Here is a 25,813-nt window from a genome sequence, read left to right as displayed (position 1 = left end):
TCTTCTGTCTATAGCAGTGTGTGTGTTCGTCTCTGTCCCTCTTCACACAAACTGATAATCAAATGTATTCAGTTATTAATCGATGATGTGGGATCATGACTCCAGATCGTTCCGGTCACTTTAACCCTGATGTCCTGAATTTGCGCGTCACGTTACATCTCGTGTTGTGTAGCAGGTTTAACATGTGTCTAATAAACTCTAGAGAATCAAACAAACACAAAGTAAACGTCAGTCCTGTACGTGTCCTAATAATATGTGATCAGTGATGGTGTTTATTGTTAAAGTGTAAAGTGATTGCAGGTCAGAGGAGTGAGGAGGAAGCAGACTCCGACAGAGACTCTGACAGAGACTGGACCTTTAATGTGCGTCTGTCCTGATCCTGAAGCAGCGGTGTTATAATTATTCAGCGGAGTCCACGTCCGCGTTGCGATGCATCTAAGAGACATGTCCACAGCTCTAATGCTCAGCTCTGATCAGGACACAGCATTCAGCGCCGTTATTCCAGCCCAGGTTTATTTTTTTTTAAACATCGTTACTCCGGAGGACACGCTACAGAAAAGGGTATCTTTTGCATCTTCCACCTCCAACGCCTTAAATTTCTGCTGTTGTGAGATTCTTGTGTTTTTTACCTTTTGGGGCTGTCTCTTATAACTTCAACTGTTCAGCACACCACTCTCTTCATGACAAACGGTTGTCCTTATATAGAGAAATAGAGGCGTGGCAGTATGCTAATTGCAGAGAGCGGACACGCGCCTGTCGATTTAGAATGATTCTGATTCACATACAGTTGCAATCAGAAATATTCAACCCCCTTAAGATTTTAAGGATTTATCAGTTAAAGTTTTTTCAAAGAGCAAGATTCTGCTTCGGATGACTTCTTTATGAGTTGAGTGATACATAAAATCAACACAGAAAATGCATGATGTAGTATTTGTGTGTAACAGTATATTTTGTTAAGATAGCCATGTCACAATTATTCAACCCCTATATAATATTGTTGTTTTTAAAGCTGTCTGACAGTTTTTATGGCCTAAAGTGGAGTTGAAACATAATTAAGCCTTTGGGAACTCTATAATGATCCTTCATTTGCTTCAGCTGTGATGCATATATAAACCCCATCCATGAAGGTATTCCAGGTGAGTTGCAATCATGGGAAAGACAAAGGAGCTTCCACAAAAGCTGAGAGAGGTGATTCATCATACCTGAAGGGCCTTGTGTATAAGAAGGCCCTTCTTCTTCTTCTTGAAAATGTAATATTCCAAGAGACACCATTGGGAGCATTATAAGGAAGTTTAAAACTTATGGAGCAGCTTCAAACCTGCCTGGCCGTGGAGGAAAGCCCAACATTTCATCAAGGGCCCTTAAGAGAAACCCCCGTGTGACTGCAAGACACCTACAGGATGACCTGATGAAGGCTGGTACAAGTGCTTCTGTGGCAACTATAAGACGTGCACTGAATAAACAAGGACTCCATGGCCGGACTCCAAGACGCACTCCACTCTTGACCACAAGGAACATCAAAAGTCGACTAGAATATGCCAGGAGGAATTTGGATAAGACTACAGAGTTTTGGGTGACAGTTCTATGGACTGATGAAACCAAACTGGAACTGTTTGGACATATGGACCAGCGGTATGTCTGGCGTGCGAAAGGCCAGGCTTATGACCAGAAGAATACCATCCCCACGGTCAAGCATGGAGGTGGGTCATTGATGATGTGGGGCTGTTTTTCTGCGGCAGGAACTGGCCATCTTGATCGTGTACCTGGCATCATGGATTCCCAGAAATACCAGGCCATTTTAAAGAGGAATGTGATGCCTTCTGTTGACAAATTAAACCTTGGTGATCATTGGACTTTCCAGCAAGACAATGATCCCAAGCACACCTCCAAGTCAACCAAAGCTTGGTTGAGAAAAAGATCCTGGAACGTCCTGGAGTGGCCTTCTCACTCACCAGATTTAAATCCGATTGAAAATCTTTGGTGGGATTTAAAGAAGGCAGTTGCAGCACGGAAGCCATCAAACATCACTGAGCTAGAGGCTTTTGCACGTGAAGAATGGGCAAAGATTCCGATCGAGAGGTGTAAGAAGCTTGTCAGCACTTACCGAAAACATTTGTTAGAAGTTATAAAAGCTAAAGGATGCGCCACAAAGTACTGAAGCTGTTAAAAGAGTTACATTTTTCATTTGAACTTCAAAGTTAAGTCAACTTCTGTTGTCAAAATAACTCAAATATGTATCAATAAATATTTGTTCTTGTTTAATTAGGTTTTTTGTCGTTTATTGTCATTATCTTTCATCCACATCACTATAATGTCTTTTGAGGTGAGGGGGTTGAATATTTCTGATTGCAACTGTACATACGCATGGTGGTGAGAACAAAATCATACATGTCATGAATCCGGCGGCGATTTGCGCACATACTTATTTTCTACGGAGAGTAAGAACATATCTGCGCACATGTTAGTAAATGAGGCCCAATGAGTCTACATTTTTTCGGCGGGCTTATCATTGCTCAGCAGCTCGATGAAGGCTACAGGATTGGCAAATTGTGTGTTGTGTTTTATTCAACAACTTCTGGTACAGTCACTGTCTTAACTCACCATAGGCCAGTCCCTCATTTCCAGGAAGTTTGTGGAGCAGCTCTGGCTGGGTTGGAATGCAAAGTTCTGGAATGACAGCTGTATTGTTTCCTGGGCTGGAGCATCCAGGATCCAGCGGCAGGAGGTGTAAGGAGGATAGGCATTGGGAAAGGAGGGTGAGGTCAGGGTCTCCATGGTGGTTGATGCATTCAGAGTCCCGCCACAGAGCACTGGTGCAATGCAGACACATTGAGAGGTTTGGTAAACAGTGTGGTATATACATCTATATATATAAATACTGCATCACTGACTTTAGACCATGTTTTAGATGGTCAAAAGCAGAATTGCTTTCCACTCTCTCAAGATTGCAGTGTGCCAGATAGGATATTGACAACTGTGTCAATCTTAAATGAGCAAAGATTCTCACATACCATTTTTGACAATAACTCCTCAATTAATTTGTCATTGCTGCTCCCTTTATCTCTATCAGACATTTTCTTATGTATAAATACTTTAAACATTGACCCACTTCTCCATTATGTTACAAACTGTTTCTTCTAATCAATGTTGTAAATATGTTATTTTGTTGATGTGTTCAGTTACACGTGGCATCTATTGCACTTCTGTCCGTCCTGGGAGAGGAATCCCTCACATCTGAGGTTTCTATGTTTTTTTCCTCTATTAATATATATATATATATATATATTTTAAGTTCTTGTCAAGGGGTTAAGGGCAGAGGATGTCGGATCTTGTTAAGCCCGATGAGACAAATTGAGATTTTGTGAATATGGGCTATACAAAAAAAATTTGATTGATTGATTTGAATGGGTGTGAGATACGGCCCTTAATGCCTTTAATAAATGCATTTTGTTCTCCACATCCTCAATCTGTGAACGTCCATTTTCAATCCTCCCATTTGATCAGTGTAGTCCTTTCAACAATTCATCAGCTCTTTAACATGTACACATGCCTTCGAGCACTGGGAAACCCATTCCCCTGTAAGCCAGAATTAAATTCAAGACATTAAAGTAAATCTCACTAACAATAAAATATCACCATCATAAAGGTGTTTGAAAAGATTGAGACCCAATCTGCTGCAGAGAGTGAAGATAACTAAGAGCACCTCCTCTTCTAACAATAATTACACTCCAACATGCCTAACTACCATTCACTTTGCTACCTCAGTACTTACTTCAAGCTTTCCTACTGTACTGAAACTTTGGTGTTGTCCATCAGTTGTTATCGGCACCTTTGCAGGATACCTTTTATATTGCTTTTCAATACTAATAAGTATTGAAAAGCAATATAAAAATTACCAATAACAGGATGAAAATATCAGTTTTTTCAGTTGTTTTTCCTCATCATGTATTTAATATAAGGTGATTACTGTCATTAAAATTATTAATTCCCAAAGAAAATGTGACAAAAAATACAGGACTATCCCACAGCTATTACACAGCTATCATACCAACCAGTATGTCGACTGTGTGACTGCATGATACAAATCTGTGTCAAAACCTGACGTTTTCAACATGTATGTTGCAGCTTAATGGTTGCTCTTTTTGTTTACCACAGCAAAGTGGATTTGAACAGGCAGGAAATAGAAGGGGAGAACAATTCTGCCTGACAACAGGCTTATAGCTTCAGTTTACAGTAGAGGGAGAGAAGAAGAAGTATCTTACATGGAACAGCTCTGTAGGTAGCATTGAAGCCTTGACGCTGCACAGAGCTATCAGTGACAAAATGAATGGTCAGGAAGTTTGCACTCGAAATAAAAAAGGCAGGAATGGAGTTTCCGCAAAATGTCCCAACCAGAGGGAAGTTAATATTGTCACCATCATACACCTGGTAGAGATAAACAAATGTTAATAAGAGTAACAGTTAAAGACATAGCATAGCATATGTTGTGTGATAGCCAGTACTCATTTAAATTATGTTCCAATGAAATAATATCACAATGGCTCAGAGTTACACACTTTGACATAATCATAACGGCAAGGAGAGGAGCTCTCCAGCTGGAAAGAGTTGAAGGTCAGGTTGATAGCCCTGTTGACTGGCATCTCAATGGTCCACAGGCAGTCCATCCTTGGCTCATAGCGTCCATCCAGGTTTGGATCTGGAGAACCAAACATGCCCAGTGGCATGGACAGGTAGCCACCACATCCCTGTGCTGCACCTGCAGGCCATTGAGTAACAAACACTTAACTCTATTCTTAATATCTGCTATAGCATCTACAAGTGGCAAGACAACGCTGCTGTACTGAAAAACTGTCTGAGATGCTCAAATAATTCAATAAAAATACATATAACCACAAAAGTCAAAATCTAAGTAACACATTTTCTACATACATTTCCTTAGTTTTTAGTTTATTGTGTGCAAGAATAGCTGCAGAACAAAAAAACCTTGATTCACAAATGGCATCACAAATACAAAACATACACCTACCAAGTGTCTCACTGTAGGTGGCTCTCCAGCCAATCCCATTCACTGAGGCATCTGTCCTGAAGACAATAAATAACTGGTTGGTAGAGGAGCGCAGATTGGGTGGGAGCACTGCACCGCAGAATTTCCCCAGCAAGGGCGACAGGGTGTCCTGTCCATCAAAAACTGCCACAAAGTCGTAGCGACAGGAAGAAGATGCCTCCAGATGGAAGGTGTTAAACCTATGGAGATTGGAAAAGGAAAGCATGAAGCACTGGGAGGAAACACTGCTAGGCTTTAGAGCTATTTAAGGGTATTGAAAGCTCCAAAATCCTGATTCAGAGTCAAAGAGTGACAAATTACTAAACTGATCCTAGTACAACTACCATTTTTTTCTGTGGTCACTTCTCTGTTCTCTTTGTCCCCTCAGTCTCTCTCTGCCCCCTTCCTTTCTCTTAACATGGCTCATAGATTCATCAATATCAGTGTAGTCAGGAGCTTATATTGGCCTCTAAGAGGATAAGACCCTAAACATATTAATGTGTGACATAAAATGTTAAAACCTCCATCTCTTTGTAATTGATATGTAGCGTGTTTCTCAATGGATGTATGAAAAGATGGATGACACATCCCTACATCCTTCCACTTTATAAAAATGACACCATAATATCTAATATATAATTAAGGTCACTGCCATTGCGCTGGGGAGCCACAGTCTGCAAGGTAGTGATTGTGGTGTGATTTCAGTATCGTCACTATAGTCTTACTTGAGATCCACCACTCTGTCTGTCGGGACCATTATATGGTAGGTACAGTTGATGTTGTGGTGGTAGTTGGTCATGGAGAGTGCTGGACTGCTCACTGTTCCCATAGTGCTGTTGAAGAAACCACCACATGCTGCAGACAGACAGACACAAACACACAGACACACATTTTAATCTGTGAGAGGGCCAAGTTTTTTGTTGCTAAATTTTCATTTAAAAAAAAAAAAAAGTTTAATTAGTAGTGCAAATTAAATTGTTAAAATGTTTACGGTTGTATTTATTTTTTCAGGTAAAATTATCAGTAGGGAAAGTGAATTCAAAATAAATAAACAAACATAAGTTAAACTTATAGAAGAAAGTACTGCTGCCTGCTAATAACATATCTGCTTTAACAGATATTGTATTTAATTTCATTATTATTACTTGTCATATTGCTCATGCCTGACAGAGAAAAGTTTTAGTTACATTACAACATTACACTGTAAAGCTGTAAATAACATGATAACAACATACACAACATTAGCCCTTAACACACACTTATTGCTGCAATGTTGAGGAGCTGAAACCCAAGAATTCAAATCTCTTATACAAGTATAATGTAACAATAAATCTAACAATATTTTTCTCTTTTACTCACGAATGGTTCTGTATTCTGCCATGAAGCCTCTGTAGTTAATCACAGAGTCAGAGTAGAAATGGAGTAACATGGGACCAAAGGTGGAGAAGGGCCCTGGGATGTTTGTGCCGCACAACGTGGCAATAGGAGGGCCACTTGTAGCCAGGCTGTAGATCTTCAGCCCATCATACTGACAGGTAGAGTGTGCTAAATAACAGACAGACAGACTACATAGTCAAACCACTGCCTGTTGGTTGTCAACATCAGTGAGTACAAACATCTACGTTTGGTTCAATGTCCCAAGGTTGGTCCAGTGTCCCAAGGCAAACAGGCCAATCTTAAAGTTCCCTTTTGATTTATGCATATTGTCTTATTTTTTGTCCTAAATCTCATATCTGTAGGTGATTCTGTGTATATATATTGTTAATCCAAAACACTTGCCTTCAACTTGGAAGACCTGAAAAATGACAACGACCACTGTCTGTTCTCCGGCATCTATGGTGTAGTTGCAGTTGGACCTTTCAGGGTAGTCAGCTGGATAATTTGGAGAAACCACACGTCCGTTGGGAGCAGTGAAGTTTGCGCCACATCCTGATGAACAGAGGGAATCAGACTTTCTTTGCATGTTGTTGGGCTGGCCGCCTCATGCCTCCTTCAAACAACTAAGTGACATTTATCAAAGTTCAGCCTGTACATGCAAATAAATGAGACTTGGAAAGTAACTTTCAAGCTATAAAAGGGCCTTCACTACATGTCTTATCTTCTGCACTCTTGTGTGATAAAATAATAATTCTAAAGAAAACCAGACACCTAACATGCAATGCCACACCATGACCTCAACATGAACTGTCTTGGCTGCCTGGTTCTTACTGGTGCTGAAGGTGGCAGAGAAGCCTCTGCTGGTTGCTTCAGTGGCCTGGAAACGGCTTGTAATGATGTTATATGGAGTAATGACAGGGCCCGGGGCCACCGAGCCACAGCCTGTTGACAGCAGAGCCTCAGGATTTTGGGTCTGTCCTGACCACACCTGTAGGAAAATGCACACATGATTGAGAAATTGTTGACTAATAGAACATTGTTTTCTGGATACATATACTACACAGTTGAACTGTCCAAATTTGTGGGAAAATAGAAACTAACTAACCAAACATAACCAAACATAACCAAACATAACCAAAAATAATTTTCTTCTTTTAGCCTAAATCTCTGATGAAGCCTTAATTCGTCACTTTCCTAATAGTTATTAAAACAGTTAATGAAGCTGTTTTTGCTTCATAATGACTTGTCATGGCCGTTGGTTACATGCTGGTCAACCTCTGGATTGTTGCCCACATCTCTCACAGTCTCAGTTCTCTCTTTTTTGGGTGACATCAGCCAGATCAGCAATCAAATTCATGAAAGAGGTCACTTGCAACAAAAAAAAAGTTAGTTATCAACAAATATTTTTTCCCAGTGCCTGTTTTATAATTTATCTTCGTTAATAAAAGAAAACCCTTTCCTTTTGGCCATTGATGATTGAAAACAACGCAATAATAAATCCAGTGAAGTCCAAGCTATTATTCACTGTGCTGTTTGCTCTACCCATCCACAGCATGTGCAGGCTTTACCACCATTTTGTTCCCAACACCACTGCAATTTCAGTGATTATATAACTAATTATTAAATTATTAATTACTGTTAATCTTTCAAGCAGCTGACATGTGATTTCTAAGTATTGTTCCATGTGATGGAGAATAAAATTGAATAAATAAATGAGTAATTCTTACCAGCCCTGTAATCCACTGCATCATCAGTTACATAAAACGTATGCCGAAGTCCTTTCTATCACTCTCTGCTTTGTTACTATAGATTCTCTCAAGGTAGCTTGAGTTCCTTCTACTGTTTCTAAGGAGTGATGTTACACACTGTCAACCACAACTATGCAACTCTGTGCTTGACTGCATAGCAATTTATTATATAGATTAATTGTCCAACAGATTATTTTGTAAATTACCAAGCATGGTGGGTAATGACACATAAAAACCAGTCTACACAGGGTCATAAAAGAATTGTCTAGCAATTTAAACTTTTTTCTCGTATAACTCTCGCAGGACTATCAGTTCCTTCTCTCATGTCCCTTTCAAAAAATAACATGGTAGGATCATCAGCATGTCCAAGAGATTCAGAAATGAATCCTAAACTAGTGCATCATGACATGGAGAGCCATGTCTGTAAAGCAGATGAAATTAGTCAAAGGAAATGGCAAATGGACCATTGATTTTCACAGCTTTAAATATGCTCATCTATGATAATACATTATATGATCCCACCCAATTTCCAGGTGCACTGCATGTGTACCCTGCAAGCTGGGCCATGACAATTCCACTGTGTGCTGGGTAAACTCCTGGTGCACTGGGCAGTACACACTTTAATGCAAAGTGAGTCACACCACTGTTTTCACAAAAATGTCAATAAGGTTTAATATCCTTCAGTTTTGATTTCTCAAGCTCTGGTCAAAAGCTGTTGCTATAACCTTGTGCTGTTCTCACTAAAGTAACTGTTATGACAAGGTTTTAGAATCTAGCATTATCATTTAATAAAGGTCAAACTACTGACCACCTGTTTTAATGTAGCTTGATGCTGGTACCTTGATATAACTGTTCTGACAGGTCCCAGTGTTGTCTGGAATCTGGAAATCACTGTTGAAGCTCATCTGCAGATGGTTTCCCTCACGGGCAATGATCTGCCAAGAACACTCAACATTGGCAGGGAAGTTCTGAGGATAGTTTGGAGACTTGATTGTTCCAGAATCAGCATGGATCACCCCTCCACACCCTGGCCGAAAACAAATACATGTGATTGTGTAATGCGCGAATAAAATGATCACAAGTAATATCAAAAAGCTTGACAAGCAGTAATCTCCCATCATAGCATTTTTACCTACCAACAAGTGTGGACTATTTTCACAACAGAGCTTGTATAAGCCTATGTCTTACTGAAATGTTAATGGGTCTCCACTGTGCAACAATGTAATGCAATCATAAACATGGGATTAGTACACTACTTTGTCTTGGTGGAATTGGACTGTTACCCCTTTCAAAATATTCTGTCGGTAACAAAGTCTTTTTTTACTGCCAAGCCTTTTTGAAAACAAAAAAAAAGGTGTGCCTAAATAGTTCCTAAACCTTTTTTCACTGATGTGGCAGACAATGTTAAATTACAGTCTATAGAGAACATGGTCCCTGTGTTACAGTAATACTTTTACCAGTAAAATATTATAAATAAAATAGTAGTAGTATTATTACAGGTGCCACTTCAAAAAATAAACTGAGCATAGCATTCGTTCAAGCAACCGACCTCCACCCCAGCACATCCCGGTGAAGCAATAATATATATAATTGAATTAAAATTGATGGTAGCTGTATGCCAACCGTTTTGATTTGTTTGCTGTCTTGTATCGTCAGTTTTAAAGGCTTGTTATACAGCATGCCCTACTTTTTTACCAGATAAACATAGGTCATCTTCCTGGTCCCCTCTCTATTTCCTCATTAATAATGATGTGTCTCCGAAATGGTGCACTAAGTGGTAAAGTATAGGCCCAGCGTTTTTTACAAACATTTTAAGTTAACAAATTACTTCTGTTATGACTGATTTCTTTTTGCACCTCTTTTTTTGACTTGCCAACATTCTGTTTAGGTCTACTTTTTGAGCCGTGTTGCAGATTTTTCTTTGGTCTTAATGGCTTTACTCAATAAAAGAATTTGTCCAAAAGATGTGCCTTGTCATCACTTTTAAACAGGTGTGCCTTCAATTTAGCCCGTAACTATAAATTCCTAGGCTGCAGTAAAAAAATCTTGCTAGTTTGAAGCCTTAGCTGCACTTACCAGTGATAACCCTGACATTCTCATAGCGGCACACATGCAAAGTCTAAATTTGGTTGGTTGTAACAGAAAGGTAATATAATGAGTTACTTTTGACAGGAAATCAAGTAATAGCATTACTTACTCAGACTACATTTTACATTCCTTTTTTTTTTGTAAAATGTCCAACACAGGCTGGGTTGATGAAAGCACTGAGCTAACTACAGCAATGTTCTAAAGCATGTGGGTACTGTATGTCAGGGAAAGAACAGGTACGAGCATGTTCATTTAGTCAGTGTTAACTCACCTGACGAATCAGCCGACCAGGAGGCTGTGAATCCTCCTAAGGACAAGCTGTGGTCTGCTAGAAAGACGACAGCAAGTTTGTTGGATCCTGACTGGATGGTTCCTGGGGAGGTGTTCCCACAGTACTGGCCGATAACAGGGGAGCCAGGGGATCCTCCATTGAAGATGGTGACAGAGTCCCAGCCACATGTAGAGTGGGGCTCCAAGTTGAAGTAGCTGAAGGTTAGCTGCAGTAATACAGTGGAGAAGAGATTATTAATATAATTATTATTGATAATAATAATAATAATACAATACAATATGTATTTTTTTAATGGTTCATTAACACCATTTACCTAAATAGTGTCTAGTCCATACATTTTGTTAGTGCTTTGTTATTCAGGTACACATCTATAAAATAAAGTTATTTGTTTAGTTTTATCAATTGTATGTAATTGATGCTAGTTGAGATCCTCTGTTGTTACATACGTTTCATGATAAAAGCAAATATGAGAATGAAATGTTTAAACAAAGAACAGTCAGTATGTCAGTGCACAATCCAATTCTTCTTTGTGACGGGTGGTACAAACTTACTGTAATGGTGTGGCCCACTGGAGCCTCTAGCAGCCAAGCACAGCGACTGGGGTTGGGGTAGATACCGGGGTAGTTAGGACTGGATAACACCCCTCCCTCACCTGACTGCCATCCTCCACATTCTGCAGAGAGATTGATTCCCAAAAATTGTATTCATGAAAATAAATCATTAACCACAGTGGGCAAATAGCCTAAATTAATTTTATTTATATATTAATCAACAATAAAACTATGTTGGGACTTAAACTTAACAATGTATTTTCAGGAATATATATATATATATATTTGATGGTGGACTTTTGTCCTCTTTTTCTGTTTTCCTGTGGAGAAGACATCTGCGGCTTGTCACCCCTCTTCCACATCTCCGCAAATCCACAGGCATATAGAGCACTTCCCTGCTCTATATGCAAATAGTCATGACTATCATTTGTGATCGTGAAGACTAAATGATGTTGTGTCGTTATGTGTGTCGGCGTGTTGGTGCTGAATGAATGAATACTTGAATTAACAAAGAAAGATTTTACCAATTTATCAAATGTATCAGTCATTATGTGGTGATTCATGTCAACATTATTTATGGTTAATGGCACAATGGGAGTGTGGAGCACTTTGCACAGATTATCTTCTGTGACACCATTCTTGATTTTATTGTTTTTTGCATGACCATCTCGTAGCGCTTTACTTAGATGCTTTTTATAAATTTTATTTATTTATCAGAATCAGGTAAAGATAGATAAAAAAGACCAGAGGGGGTAGTCCCCCCATCCCATATGGCATATCCCACCCTGCATATTAGGATGGCAATGGTAACATTATGAGTACAACTGTAGATTAAAAAAAAGTAGATATACCCTTTGGAAGATGAAGTTAATCAAGGATTAGCATCTTTCTTACCAGAGAACAAGTATTTGGCCTTGAAGCCCAAGTCTCCCTGGGAGGTGTCAGTCTGGAATTGGACCCAGAGTTCTGGTGTAAAGACCACAATGGGAATAATGGGGGTGGTCTGCCCACAAAACGTGGCCAACAGCTCCCCGTCTGAGTTACCTGAGGGAAGGTGTAGAAGGTTATACACATATACAATACAAAGACTGTGTACTGTAGAAGCCATCCATTACTTCCAACCTGTTCAATGAGTCCCTAAACAGTTTAGAATGTTCAGAAAGATGATCTGGACTGGGATTGACGATTCCTTCTTAAAGAGTTAACCAACCAGTTACTAAAATCCTTGAAGCTTTGACTGTTCACCTCACCCTTTCTCTAAATCCAAACCAATATGTGCATATCCTCTCTATATAAACAACACACCAGACATCATGTAACTGGTTTGGTTTAAAAGTCAGACAGATCCTTTTTCCAGATCAGCAGGCTATTAAGTCATCCTAGCAGAAACCACAACACAGCAGTCTTCACTTGTTGTCTGTGCCTATTACTCATCCAGCGTCTATACAGGGGTATCAACTGTTCATGTTACCACCTCAGCTGTGCATACAATAACTTATGGTAGCAATGCAGAGTGATAGTGAAGGCTGTACTTCTGCATCTATGCAAAGCTAGCACTGGACTGAAGATCCTTGATGGTATTAGCACCTCACAACTCAAATCATAGTTAAATTATGATGGATAATAATAGATAATAGCACTCAGGGCTCAGATAGGACTCCCCAGATAGGAGAGGAATTTAACTACACTAACAGCAAGGAGAGTGATAACTCCAATGTTAAAATATAATGTTGCTGATTCATGATATTTACAGCATGGAGTAGAAATGATAAAAAGGTCTTGCAGTTGTAGTTTGAAATGTCACAAGTGGTCAAATTCAGAATTTGTATATGTAAACAACTTCTTCAGGGTTAGAGACAGTGGAAAGAAATCTCAGTGTTACCACTGGCTAATTCAAAGTAACATTATATTTCTAGCTGCTGCTGATAATTTAGTACTACGTGAGCTAGTCTCCATATTGTAATGGCCTGATAAACTGCTGATTAATACTGGAATTTTTAAGTTAAACCCATATGACTGAAATAGCCTATTTCACACTCTCCTATTTTATTGGGTGTTTGAAATCATTGTTAAACTTAACACTGCATCTTGGGGCTCTGCATAATCTGCTTTGTGTAAATCTACACTCGACATTTCAGCTATACCTTTATTCACAACATATTCATCAAACTTTTAGGAATGCTCTAAAATACCAAGTCAAGCGTAGGAAAGGTCTTGGTCTTGGCTGAGAGTGAATAATAAGTCACATTAATCAAGTGACTTATTCCCTATACAGCTAAGTGTAAAAATAATTTTTAAGAGGGATAAATTATATACACAAGCACAGACACATGCACACACAGATTGAATGCAGACTTTGAGCCGACATTGCATATTAACAAAGAAACAATAAATAAATTGATAATTTTTACAATAATTAAACAGTTACACTGAAAATAATAATGTTAAGAGACAAGGGGAAAAAAACTAAAAAGATGTGATGTTCTGGGGTTAACCTTGAGTTGTAGGTAGGTTTATTTGTCACTAAAAATATTTTTGGGCAAATTCTTACCCAGAAGCCATCATCTAGTTATCCAGATAAGTCTTTTGAATTTAGTGTTTAAGCTGTGTGATACCTTTATCTTTCCAGGTAATTAAAATGAATGTTTTTTTGTCCTTAAAAGAATTATAGATTATCCCAAAGTAGTGTGTATTTGCAAGGTATGTGTCAATTGCATGATTTTATTAGCTTTCCATCGGTTGTCAGACCTGTAGCGATGGTTGGAATCTTGAAACAGTTTTGACATTTTATGGAGGTGCTGGTAAACAGCAGGATTGAGATATCCAGTTATTTGCATTGTCCTTGTTCAATATCTACAAAAAACAACTAAATTTTGTTTGTATTGAATCTAAAGAGTTGAACCATTAGGGGGGTGGCTGTGCCAGAATCATTTTAAGGTTTCTGTTAATATATTTTGGGTAATATTGTCATCTTGACTTTTGAAATTCTTCGGATTATTGAGATTGGTAGGTTTATTCATCTTCTATTGTTTGGATAAGTGGGTTAGGGTTAGGGTTGAGAATAAGGAGTAAAGTCTGAGAAGACCAAGATTGTGAGTAGGGAATGGCACTTCTGAGGAGATGATGGGAGAAACTCAGGCTGGAGACGGGGCGAAGGGAACAGGAGCTGATGATAACAAGTGCAGTAATTTCCTTCAGTGCATTCTGGTGCCGATGTTGTCTGTGTGGTACTCACCTAAACGGAACTGGAGGTAGTCTGACTCACAAGTCTGATGAGTCTCCAGGTGCAGGTCTTCTATGAGCACCACGATAGAGGAATTAATGTGCAGAGTGTTCCGGATCAGCCACTCACAGTTGAGGTTGTTGCTGTAGTTGGACACCAGGTACCCAGGGGAAGTGAAGTTTCCGCCCGCTGGGTTGTCCAGAACTCCACCACACTCTAACAACAACAACGAAATGAAGTTTCAACACAATCTTAATATTAGAACCTATGGAGGGTTTATTGTAGAGCTGTTGTATTGAACTGCATAATGTGCACTTGTGTATTTGGGATATCTGCAGATTTAATGAACCCAGACATTGATTTTCCCATAATGTTGGAGCAAATGGCTTCAAAGATATTGTGGATTTTGCTAAATCTGCTAATGTGCTAAATTTAACCTTTTATTTAAACTATGAAACATGAGAAACATGAGTCAGTGACATATGTCAATAATCTCTACCATTTACAATGCACACTCTTATCATATGTATTATGTCATTATGTAGATAGTGGTTAAGTTTTAGTCATATCCAAGGTAGCATCTAACCTGCAGGCACCTCAGAGGAGTAAGAAGCCATGAAGCCACCATTAGACTCGGACGCGTCCGTGCGGAACACGACAGTCATGGTATTGCCGGAAGAGTGCACCTGGGTGCCTGCTGGTACTGTACCACAGAATCGCTGCAGGCGAGGTGCATTGTCTGTCAACCCATTCAGTACCTAGAAGATACATAGGTCATCAGAGACAGACAGTGTAACTGGGTCTGTAGCATGACAGCAGCATTTCTAGGACCAGGGCTATATATATCAAAATGCTTGAGGAAATGTTTTCGACTTAACTGAAAGATAAGGGTGAAAATCATTTAATTTTGCTCCTAATAAATACATAAGAATAAAAACAATATATCAAACCCGTTTGACTGCACCCAAGATATCTCTTCAGCAGATTACGAGTAAATCCAATTAGTGAAGTACAGCAACAAAGCTGAGGCTGATTTCTGTCTGACATACATCGTCAGCACGTCCTGCAGCATATACTGTATGTCCTGTACAGAGACTCCCCTGGAAAAGGCCAGACCATGAGTCGAATGTGCAGGGGGGCCCAAGGGGGCTGCAGATCCTGACTTATATAAGCCAAAGCAACAACATTAACCACCCAGCGGGAGAAACGTTGCTTCATGGTTGGCCTCCCTATGTGAGGTTTAGCAAAGGAGACAAACAGCTGATAGCGCTACATGGAATCACCCATCCTATCCATGACCAGGTAAGACAAAAAAAGCCACCTGGTCTATAGGGGATAATAAACCAACCATTTCCAACACCAAGGCTGAGTAGGTCATCCGTACATCCGACACTTTCTCCAGGGTTAAGGTTAGACTAAACCCCCTCTTACAGACCGGCCCCACTAGTTGAGACAGATGGCCGCCCACATTGAGTCTGGTCCTGCTGTCGCCAAAGTGCTTGGTTGTAGTGGAAACTGTTGGATTTCTCTATAATATTTTGAAGTCTTGACCTTACAATACTAAGTGCCTTGAGTACACAGTATGCATCTGTAAGCATCCTGAATTTGTATTTCCTGAGAAATTCACTCAGAGCCCATAATTCCATGATGGGGCAGATCCCATCCTCCTCCCTGTTTGGGGACAAGAAAATACCTGGAATAAATGGTAAATGGTCTGCATTTAGTGCTTTTGTAGTCTTGACCACTACACTCAAAGTGCTTTACAGTACAGGTCATTGCCATTCAACCATTCACACACATTCATACAGTGCACCTATGGGCAGCACTTTTTCTGTGAGGGGCAACTAAGGGTTCAGTATTTATCTCTAGCCAGAGCGCTCTCAGTGGTGAAAACATATCCTCCTGCAAAATGTGAGCTGACTCTCCCCGAGCCGGAGAATACATTATGTTAGGAAACCGGGTAGCTAAAGCAGCAAATTGAAGCATGAGCATGCATGTAACCAAGGGTGATGCCGCAAGTGCGCTCCATCTGACCTCTGATCACAGCAGGTACTTATAGACAGCTCATTTGGAATTGCTTTTTATTGGAGGCGCTCTCTGCATTTTGGGATATTCTACTGTAGCCCCTGCGAGGCTGCCCTTCTTACAAAGATTGTATGTTGCGCAGGTAGAGGGGGAAACAGGCTCAATTTCTTCCCCTTTGTAGTGGGATATGAGTCCCCAAGTGAGCTAGTGCGTAGCAACAGAATAGGTAAGATGCGTCTGGGGACAGTAAAGCTCTGACGCGAGATTTGCTCCAGGTAAGAAGACGCTTTTGATTGATGTGGTGTCATCCACACACACTAATTATAGCAGGTGTCCCCACCTGGTGTGAAAGGACATGTCCCCCAGTGCTTCTGAGGGTCACAGGGAGGCTTGCTTTCCACAGTGCAACATCAAACGTAACATTATGAAATAGTCCTTTCTGCCTAAAGTTACAGTTTGTCAATTTAATATCTAAGGTTTCTTTAGGTCAGCTCATATAAATCACACAATAGGAATCATCTTTCTTCATGTCTAACCATAATTGTAGTCTGAGGTTTGAGCTTACAGTACTGCTGAACCCTCATCCACCACTCAAATGCATTTGAGATGAATGGAACTGATTTGTGACATGAAAAGCTTTATAAAACGTATGATCCTGTGGTAACAAACTACATCTTGTTTAATTTGAATATGACGTGAGGAAACATAAGGAAACACTGGCAGAAAGGAACTCACATCAACATAGTCAAATACACAGGAAGAACCAGAGTCTTCTAGCCGTAGGTCATTAATCGTGAGTGTGACCCGACGGCCTGGTGGTACTATCATCTCCCAGTGACACACCCGGCTGTGTGGGTACAGGTTGGGATAATTGGGAGAGGAGATAGTTCCTGAGGGAGTATTCAGCTCGCCTCCACAGGCTGCAAGAGGATGGAGAGGAAAACAAAAACAAAAAGTGATGTTCAACATAAAAAAATCTTATTTTCTAATGGGAAGTAATGCTAAAACAGCATCTTGGATTAGCAACTAGTAACTGAGAGTATAGAGGAAATAAAGTAAAACAAACAATAATAAGAATAAGAATAATATGAATAATAACAACAACAATAATAATGGTAAAATCAAGACTGCGGTGGATTGGTAGATGAAGTGACCTTGACGATCAGTGTCGACACAATTCTGCCCTTATATAAGAACTATAGACACTGAAAGACTCTTTTGTTTTTTGTTTGTGGTTTATCATTTGATTTCCTTGTATACCTTGTACCTTTGTATAACAGTACCCTTCCTTGTGATTCTGCCCCAGTTAAGCTTCTTTCCTGTGATTCCTCATGTATGTTGTCTTGGTACCCAATTTATTTTTGACATTCTTTAATTGTCCCTGCCTCCCCTGTGTATATACAGTAGTCTGTGTGGTTCCTTTTGTTTTTGTCAGTTTGTTTGTTCTTCTCAGTTTCTCCTAAGTTTGTTTGTGTTGCTTTAAATGTTAAATGTTTCTCTATTTTGAGTTTTTAGATTTCACCTTCTTGACCATCACTTTATTTTACTAGTCGACGTGTGTATGCCTGCATTTGGGCCCTGCTTGCTAAAATGTAACGGTGACAAATACTTACATGTGTACTCCATGTATAGAAATGTAAATGTAATGTAAAAGTTTGTGATCATGCAACAAGTAATTCTTTACTAATCTTTGAAAAAAAATCATACCTTCAACGCTGGCTTCAAATGACAGACTAAAGCCGGCTGCGTTTCCACTGGTGTTACTGACAAACCTGACGTAAGCAAAACTGTCAGATGTGTCCACAGAGGCTGGAAGGTCACTGCCACAGTGTCGGCCCAGTAGGCGCCCTACATCCATAGAACAGAACAGGAAATGTATCTGATAGTGGGTCTTTGATTTGCATCTCAGATGGCAGTGTTAACGTGTAACAAGCTAACAACACACAGGCATTAGGGTGTGTTGTATGCATTTTCAAATTAGCAGGACCAGCAGTTCTATTACTGTATGCACTGTATCTGTAGAACAAGTCACCTGTAAAGCGCTGTCAAACCTCAATAAGAGTAGTGTGATATAAATGCAGTCCGTTTTATGTGTATATTCAAGGAATCATACAGATTCTGAATAAGCACTTGATCTTTGATAAAAAAAATTCAACTTTTGCACATGAGGCATTTCTCACCTGAGGCATTGTACTCTCTGATCTCGACATAGTCAGCAGAGCATCCTTGACTGGTCTGCAGGCTGAAGTTCCCATAGCTAAGAGTGAGGTAGTGCCCTGTGGGTCCCTCCATATACCACTCACAGTTGGAGCTGTCAGGATAATTGGACCCTGGGAAGCCAGGGCTGTAGACCATACCACTCTGACCTACGTAGGTACCCCCGCATGTTGCTGTTGGGGATTAGAGATATCAAATGAGAGTAGGGCCATTGGTATTTGACTTTGTTTTTAATCCTTAATAAAGAAAACCTTTAAAGTCATGTATAATTCATTTTCCTAACATATCTATTATTTAAACAGAGCATGAGTACAACCTAACATATGTAGACAAACATATGTAGGATTTGATTTAATCTCTTTTCTTTCTTTTTCCTCTTTTCCTTCCAGTGCTACTATCTAGCAGAGATATATACAGTCATCAGTCTATGGCAGATAGTTACTGTCATAGGGCCTTGTTAGGTTTCTTTTTTATGCTGTCATTGCAGTCTCCTGAATACAGCCCATCATACAATGTAAGTCGGTTCTCACTAAATTGCTTACACATGCATTGTTGACTATGGTAATCTGTTAGCATGGGGCCTGCAGGCAATTTAATATATATATATATATATATATATATATATATATATATATATATATATATATATATATATATATATAGAGAGAGAGAGAGAGAGAGAGAGAGAGAGAGAGAGAGAGAGAGAGAGAGAGAGTGTTCCTGGGATAAGTTCACCTGCTTCAAAAGTGCAAAGAGAAGGGAAAACCATTTTGATCAGGTGGTCTAACAATATAGTTATTCGATATTCCTCAAGTGTTGCTGGAGTTTTGACCTCTTTAGAATTCTTGTTTACTACAGAACTTAAGAGTATTAATTATGATTATTAAAGAGTATCAAACAAGGGTTGTTAATGTTTCGATTCAAACTCATGTTGAAGGTGCAAAATAATGTGTACCATCATTGCAATGTGAAAGACTTGATGTAGCCAAAATTAGGAAGATCAAGACACACTCTGTAACTGCAGCTGAATACCCCTCACCCCCCCCCCCCTCCAAACATGAAAGGGAACCTGTGGTCGTCTTCATAAAAACTCAAAAGGTGTTATGTTTGTCCAGTTTGGACTACTGTAAAAAACATGGCGGCCTCCGTAGAGAGGTCCCACTCCCAATATAAATAAAAAGTATTTAAGTGTAAAAGGCAGCAAGAGTAAGGAATATAAAACAAATATATAGAAATATAGAAACATATGAATGTAGTTAAGACATAGTATTATTATTATTATTATTATTATATAAATTATTGAGTCAAAATTAGAACAGTGTGAGATAACAGTGATGTCCTTACCTTTGGAGTACTTTGCCTTGAAGCCTTTATGTGTGACGCTGGTGTCAGTTCGAAACCTGAGTAGCATGGAGGAACCTGTTGAATGCTGGGTAGATGGTCGGGTATTGCCACACAGTCGGGAAATTAAGTCAGCATTGGTTATAGAGCCATCACGCACCTCCAAGTAGTCGTACATACATCTGAGAAACGCATGAAGGAACACCAGTTAGTCTGTTTCTCAATCAAGTGGCATTTTTTATAAATTTTAGGGATTGTAATTTAAGGGGTTTGGTGAAAGATATTTTACATTAATTGTAATAAAATTATATTTCAATTTTGTTTATCAACCTGTCTATTATCTCTACCCAGCAGTTCCAGCCCCTGGTATTCTTTGTTATAACTGAGAAAACTGTGCATTTTATCCAGAGAAGGTCCTTAAACGGATAGTTCATCCAAAAAATGAAAATTCACTCATTTTCTACTCCCCACCATGCCGATGGAGGGGTTGGTGAAGTGTTTGAGTCCACAAAACACTTCTGGAGTCTCAGGGGTAAACTTTGTTAGAGCAGAATCCAATCCAATACTTGACCCCCCCCCCCCCCCCGCATGGGGGTGAGTAGATAATGAGTGAAATTCCTGGGTGAACTATCCCTTTAAGACAGTAGATCCTTCGGTGCAACTCCCCAGGTGACGTAGTTGATCACACCTCATTCATCTGTTTATTACCCCCACTACAAAATCATGAGATAAAATAACAAAGTAGAGAAAGTAGCAGCTTTACTGGGCTGTGGGCTCAATGTAGAATTCATCCTCAAAGTCGATTTGGACAGCTTCTCCATTGGGGACAGTGATGACCCAGATACAGTCAATGTTCTGGGGGTAGTTTTGAGGATAGTTGGGTGAACTTATGTAACCTGGAGGGTCATTGTCATTCAGCTTAATGAAGCCTCCACATGCTGCAGAAAGGGAGACAGAGCAGGTTTGTAGGTTTCCTTAAACACAAATACATACATTTTTGCTTTTAAATTATTTTCATGGTAGACTGATTTATAAAATGGAAAATTATGCTATTTTCAAATTCACTCCTCACCCCACACATCTCTTCTTGCACTCTGTCACTTTGGTTAGTTTGACTGATAAGACCAAAATCACGAGGAGAATGTGGGCATCTGCATCATCATTTCAAAAGTCTCACTTTCTACCCAAAATGCTGAGTTTTCTAACTAAATCGGCGCCAGAGTCTCAGTTTTAGGGGCTTGAAAACTCCAGAGTAGTATGGACACCAGGTGAAAACAGTATTTTAAAACTCAAGTTAGTTAGGGCCCAATTAGTGTTGGCATAGTTGGCACAGTCCACCTAAAACAACCTGTTTATACAATCAACCCAGAACATAAATAAGATACTGGTGAGTAGAGAAAAATGATAAAAGTGAGATGGCTGTACCCTGACTGTGGGCCTCAAAGATCAGCTTAAAGCCACTGGCCTCATTACTGGCATCCGACATAAAGTGAATGAAGAGGTGGTTGTCAGTTGTCTGGAGAAGGGATGGGGGACTTGTACCACAGAGACGTTGGCCCAGTAATGGAGAAGAGCCATCTGGACCATTCCTAAGCTGTGGAGACAGCAGCAAGTGAATAATAACTGTAAATAAACAATTGAATTGCTGATGAATAGCGGATCAAAGACGTCAGACAAATTAAAAAGCATAACAGAAAAGAAAAGAAAGTTGCATGTACATCAAATACATGGGCAGAGTTGTTTGATAAGGAGAAACAACAATTTGTTCATGAGACCAGTCTCAGAACGGCTGATCTTAGAAACACAATTTATTTCAAAACAGACAAACAATGTATCAAGAGCATATGTACAGCATATGAAGCATCTCCACTTCCTCCCACTATCCAGAAATGTAGCCAAAACATTGTGTGTACAAACACTGGCATTTTGTGCCAGTTGTAGCCAGACTGTGCACAGTAGCTATCAATGAATGGAGTCGAGGTATTGCGGTTCCACCATTACATGCGCTTGCACAATCACAAGTAAGTCTCAGGTCTCAATCAGGATGTTTAACCCCATTTGTATAACATCAGTGTAAACTATTTTTTTATGTATTTTAAGATTTTTTAGTTGGAACCATGTCTCATACACTAACATGGAGGAGGCATGGTTCATGACCTATACTGGGGGTGACTGAGACATCCAACTAGGACTAAGGCTTCAGTACTGAATGAGTCACTGAGTCACTTTAAATGTAGGAAGCATTCCTCTGCATGATTACCGGAGACCTGGATAACCATGTGAGCAAGAAATATCCATTTTAATGCGTCTCATGCATGATCACCACTACACCATAACCAGATTTTTCTTGCATTATCACCACACTGGACTGCAATTGGACCATGTTAACAAGAAACAGTGTCTTGCTGATAGGAATGGGAGAAAAATAGGTAGCGTATTATGTCAGAATATTACTATGTAGTTGTGTCGAATGACTTGTTTAGCTTCCTTTTTAGTGGGGAGGGGCCAACATAGTGTAGTAACACTCACCCCACCTTAAGAACTCACCTCAACACAGCAATTTAACTGTGTGATTTCCAAAGGTTGCAGAGGAGCTGACATACACACCCTCAAATCCGAAAGAATGTACAGTATACCTTCTACATAAAAGGTATAAAAGACACTGCCAAACAAATACAGGTGACAGGACCGACAAATACAGTTGAATGCCCAATTTTGTATTGTCGAACAGGACTGAAGTTGGTTAAAAAAATTAAGTCACCTAAAGAGAAAAGGATTAATATAAAGTATTTTTATAGCAGTTTCGGGAAGAGGCACCTTAATGAGGGGAATATTTATTTTAAATATGATACCACACAAAAGCTAATAATTCAAAAACATAAATGCTGTTGCTTACGAGTGTCATATGCCAGGCTGTGATAACCATCCAAAATAAAACCCATTATCATATAGTTCATGGAAATTATCAATGTATTTGTATAATTTTTATTTTAAAAATGTGGTATTATGTAAAGAAATTGGTAGTTTAAAATACAGAAGTGTAATGAATATATTGTATTGTATATTGTATATGATCAGGACTGATATTGTTTAATAAAATTAATTTATTAAAAGGGAAAAATAATATTAATATATATCGTTTTATAGAAGTTTTAGGAAGTGGACATTTTTGTCCATGAGGGAAAGCAGAACATTTTTTTTAAGGCCCTGAGGGTTAAACGTTCATGGGCCCAGTAATGGGACTTCTTGTAACCATACATATTTTAGAAATGTTTGCTCTCAATATGTTGTTTACCTCAAGGTAGTCTCCTGAGCTGCACCCATTTCCATAGCCTTGAATCTGGAAGGGGCTCTGGAAGGTGACAGAAACCCTGAAGCCAGGTGTCACCATCACACTCCAGCTACAGTTCAGACCAGGCATGTAGTTCTGAGGGTGGTGCGGACTGCTCACCACACCCCTGTCTACATGCAAAAGACCACCACAACCTGAAGACACAAAAGTATAATCATTATTATTATTAATAAGGTAATTATTGCCTTTGTAGAGTTGTAACAGTAGTAGATTGTGATAGGAAATGTGTGGGAAAATAAATGTTACTGTCCAGTATTGAGTGTCAAGTTGTGTTTGCCATCACTCCCTATTGACCATATCTTTTTGTTGTACAATACTAATAGAACCTTGTGTATGACGTTTATTAATTTGCTTCTGGTGCTTGACCTCTGGAGTAGGAGGCATTAAAGCCTCGACCACTGACGCTGCTGTCTGAGGAAAAGTGAATGAACATGGAATCTCCTGTCGAGTGGAGAGGACCTGGGGGGTCGCGACCACACACAGTAGCCAGCACAGGGGACATACTGGTTGCACCTGGAAACAAACACATGCACAAATAAGACCACAGTAGCATGGTGCTTTCAATAAATCTATTTCAGCAACTCCATTCGTGATTTGCTCTGGGTAAGGTCTACAGAAAAGGCTTTCATAAATTACCGTCTCTAATAACAAGGCTGTCAAAGAAGCAACTGGGGTAGTCCTCCATGTCCAGGGACAAGATGTTAAACTCTACAATCGAGTCTGGAGAACGAATCAACCAGGTACACTCCTGGTTAAGTGGGTAGTCTTCAGGCCAGCCAGGAGAATAGAAGAAGCCAGGAGTCTCCCCTGCCATTAGCATTCCACCACATGAACCTGACAAACAGAAACACACACACAAATGGTTCACTAAGATGGAACACATGCAACACTGACTTATTAAACCTTAACTTTGGAGTGAAAAGATCATTTCTTTTAACAATAACTACATTAATTATAATTTTCAGTTAATAAGTGTCACCCTCCTTCAAACGTCAACACTTCACTCAATTAGCAGAGGAAACTACTCTACTCAATATTGTTTAGTAGTCAAATAAATAGTAGTAGTCAACTAATGTACACAAATTGCAGATGATGCTGCTGACCCACTGACCAAGGTTCAGTCAGTAAGAGATGTTCGTTTAAGGAGGAGGAGGACGGGGGGATCTCAACGAGTTTGCCACCTTTTTTTGTTATTTTTTATATTCATTAAGTTTCCTTCTGCTTCAGAGGCTGTTTTTGTAAACACTGGCAATTCTGTCAGGTCTTCTGAAAGCCCTAAGGTTGTAGGGCGGTGTTTTCAAACATTGCATAGTTTTAGAGGGTATTTTTACTCAACACCTTAGTTCTTAATGGGAATATATGTACATCCTACATTGCTAACTGCATCAAATCCAACACAGATTATTATTAGTATTCTCCCAGCTGCTTAACCTTTCTTTTGGTTTTAACAAAGTGTTGTGAGAAAATTTAAAACAAATTGATGTTACACAACTACTAAGTCAACTACTTCAAATGATGCAGACTTGAATGAACACACATTTCTTGGAAGGCTGGATGATATGCACACAGATGATAACTTACTGACCCTACTATATATATTGTATAAAATTGTGTTTTATATTAAACTGGGCCTAGTGCCATGTATAAACATAGCTATCCTGTTATGTGCATTCAATACTAAGCTATTCAAATAATACACAGGTTAATATATTCATGTTTTTATTTTAAACATGTGCAAGGTACAGGAGCTGCAGTGTGTGCATTGCTGACTGAAAGATAACGTCTTCTGTCTCCATTTATCCATTCGCTACAATATGTTGGATTCATGTTAATGTGTATTTAAAGACATTTCAATTTGTGGGGAAAAAAAAAAAATATATATATATATATATATATATAAAAATTGTCTAATCAACCAAAAATGTTGCGACCCCCCTGTAGTACCTCCGCGGACCCCCTGTTGAAGACCTCTGCTCTAAAGCATTCACAGCAAGAGCTCTATTTTCCTGAAATACACTTTTATGTCTCCCAAATCAGATATTTTAACACTGTATTATGAAGCAGACAGTTGATTACTCTTATTGGCGCCTCATATTAAGTGTGATAACAGGAATGTTTATGGTTAATGGTGCGAAGCAGTATACTTTTGCAGGCTGTCCACACAGATGCAGACATTCACAGAAATTTGCATGAATTCTGAAGGTCACAATATGAGGCTCAAAACTAATTTGTTTAGTTGTAGGAATCATTTTTGTATGTAGGCTAACACAAGTTGAATAATGGCATGCCCAGAAAGAAAGTGTTTTTATCATGCATCCTAAACAGGTACTGCATAACAGCTTGTGTTTGCTAGTAAACATGACCTGAAGTGTATTTCGAGACTGCAAGTCTTTATTCCTATGTTTTATGAGCAGGCTGTGTGCTCCTAAACCGAGGGGACCTAAAACCCGAACTGTCTCTGTATGCATTTTGGATCAACCAGGCTACGGCTGTTCTACTTTTTACTGTTAATTTTGTACGAAATTTCATGTCACTAAAGGAGAAAGTCAAGGCCA

The 25,813-nt window shown here is 39.3% G+C and overlaps 1 protein-coding gene and 1 long non-coding RNA gene across 2 annotated transcripts in view; one reads left to right on the top strand and one right to left on the bottom strand.

Annotated features, from left to right (window-relative positions):
* The window catches only part of cubn (cubilin (intrinsic factor-cobalamin receptor)), an 86,014-nt gene that overhangs the window by 6,411 nt on the left and 53,790 nt on the right, over positions 1 to 25,813 (bottom strand). The window contains exons 40-62 of the mRNA XM_034571787.1: positions 23,895 to 24,092; positions 23,625 to 23,771; positions 23,202 to 23,392; positions 21,332 to 21,500; positions 20,670 to 20,844; positions 19,910 to 20,088; positions 18,529 to 18,738; positions 18,056 to 18,196; positions 17,084 to 17,268; positions 14,910 to 15,081; positions 14,336 to 14,539; positions 11,995 to 12,144; positions 11,101 to 11,222; positions 10,529 to 10,754; positions 9,009 to 9,196; positions 7,253 to 7,409; positions 6,824 to 6,973; positions 6,404 to 6,589; positions 5,770 to 5,899; positions 5,027 to 5,244; positions 4,557 to 4,756; positions 4,263 to 4,425; positions 2,602 to 2,810 (exon numbers count right to left, since the gene is read on the bottom strand). Coding sequence (XP_034427678.1) covers positions 2,602 to 2,810; positions 4,263 to 4,425; positions 4,557 to 4,756; positions 5,027 to 5,244; positions 5,770 to 5,899; positions 6,404 to 6,589; positions 6,824 to 6,973; positions 7,253 to 7,409; positions 9,009 to 9,196; positions 10,529 to 10,754; positions 11,101 to 11,222; positions 11,995 to 12,144; positions 14,336 to 14,539; positions 14,910 to 15,081; positions 17,084 to 17,268; positions 18,056 to 18,196; positions 18,529 to 18,738; positions 19,910 to 20,088; positions 20,670 to 20,844; positions 21,332 to 21,500; positions 23,202 to 23,392; positions 23,625 to 23,771; positions 23,895 to 24,092 — 4,070 coding nt within the window. The remainder of the gene's footprint in view (positions 1 to 2,601; positions 2,811 to 4,262; positions 4,426 to 4,556; positions 4,757 to 5,026; positions 5,245 to 5,769; positions 5,900 to 6,403; positions 6,590 to 6,823; positions 6,974 to 7,252; positions 7,410 to 9,008; positions 9,197 to 10,528; positions 10,755 to 11,100; positions 11,223 to 11,994; positions 12,145 to 14,335; positions 14,540 to 14,909; positions 15,082 to 17,083; positions 17,269 to 18,055; positions 18,197 to 18,528; positions 18,739 to 19,909; positions 20,089 to 20,669; positions 20,845 to 21,331; positions 21,501 to 23,201; positions 23,393 to 23,624; positions 23,772 to 23,894; positions 24,093 to 25,813) is intronic.
* LOC117753644 lies at positions 1,252 to 19,914 on the top strand. Its single transcript, XR_004612282.1, has 3 exons — positions 1,252 to 2,354; positions 6,580 to 6,584; positions 19,898 to 19,914. It is a non-coding gene; the product is annotated as an uncharacterized LOC117753644 (long non-coding RNA).

This window comes from Hippoglossus hippoglossus, chromosome 20 (assembly GCF_009819705.1).
Source record: "Hippoglossus hippoglossus isolate fHipHip1 chromosome 20, fHipHip1.pri, whole genome shotgun sequence".
Lineage (NCBI taxonomy): Eukaryota > Metazoa > Chordata > Actinopteri > Pleuronectiformes > Pleuronectidae > Hippoglossus > Hippoglossus hippoglossus.
Note: the sequence above shows the minus strand (reverse complement) of the source record. Positions and strands in the feature narration are given on the sequence as shown.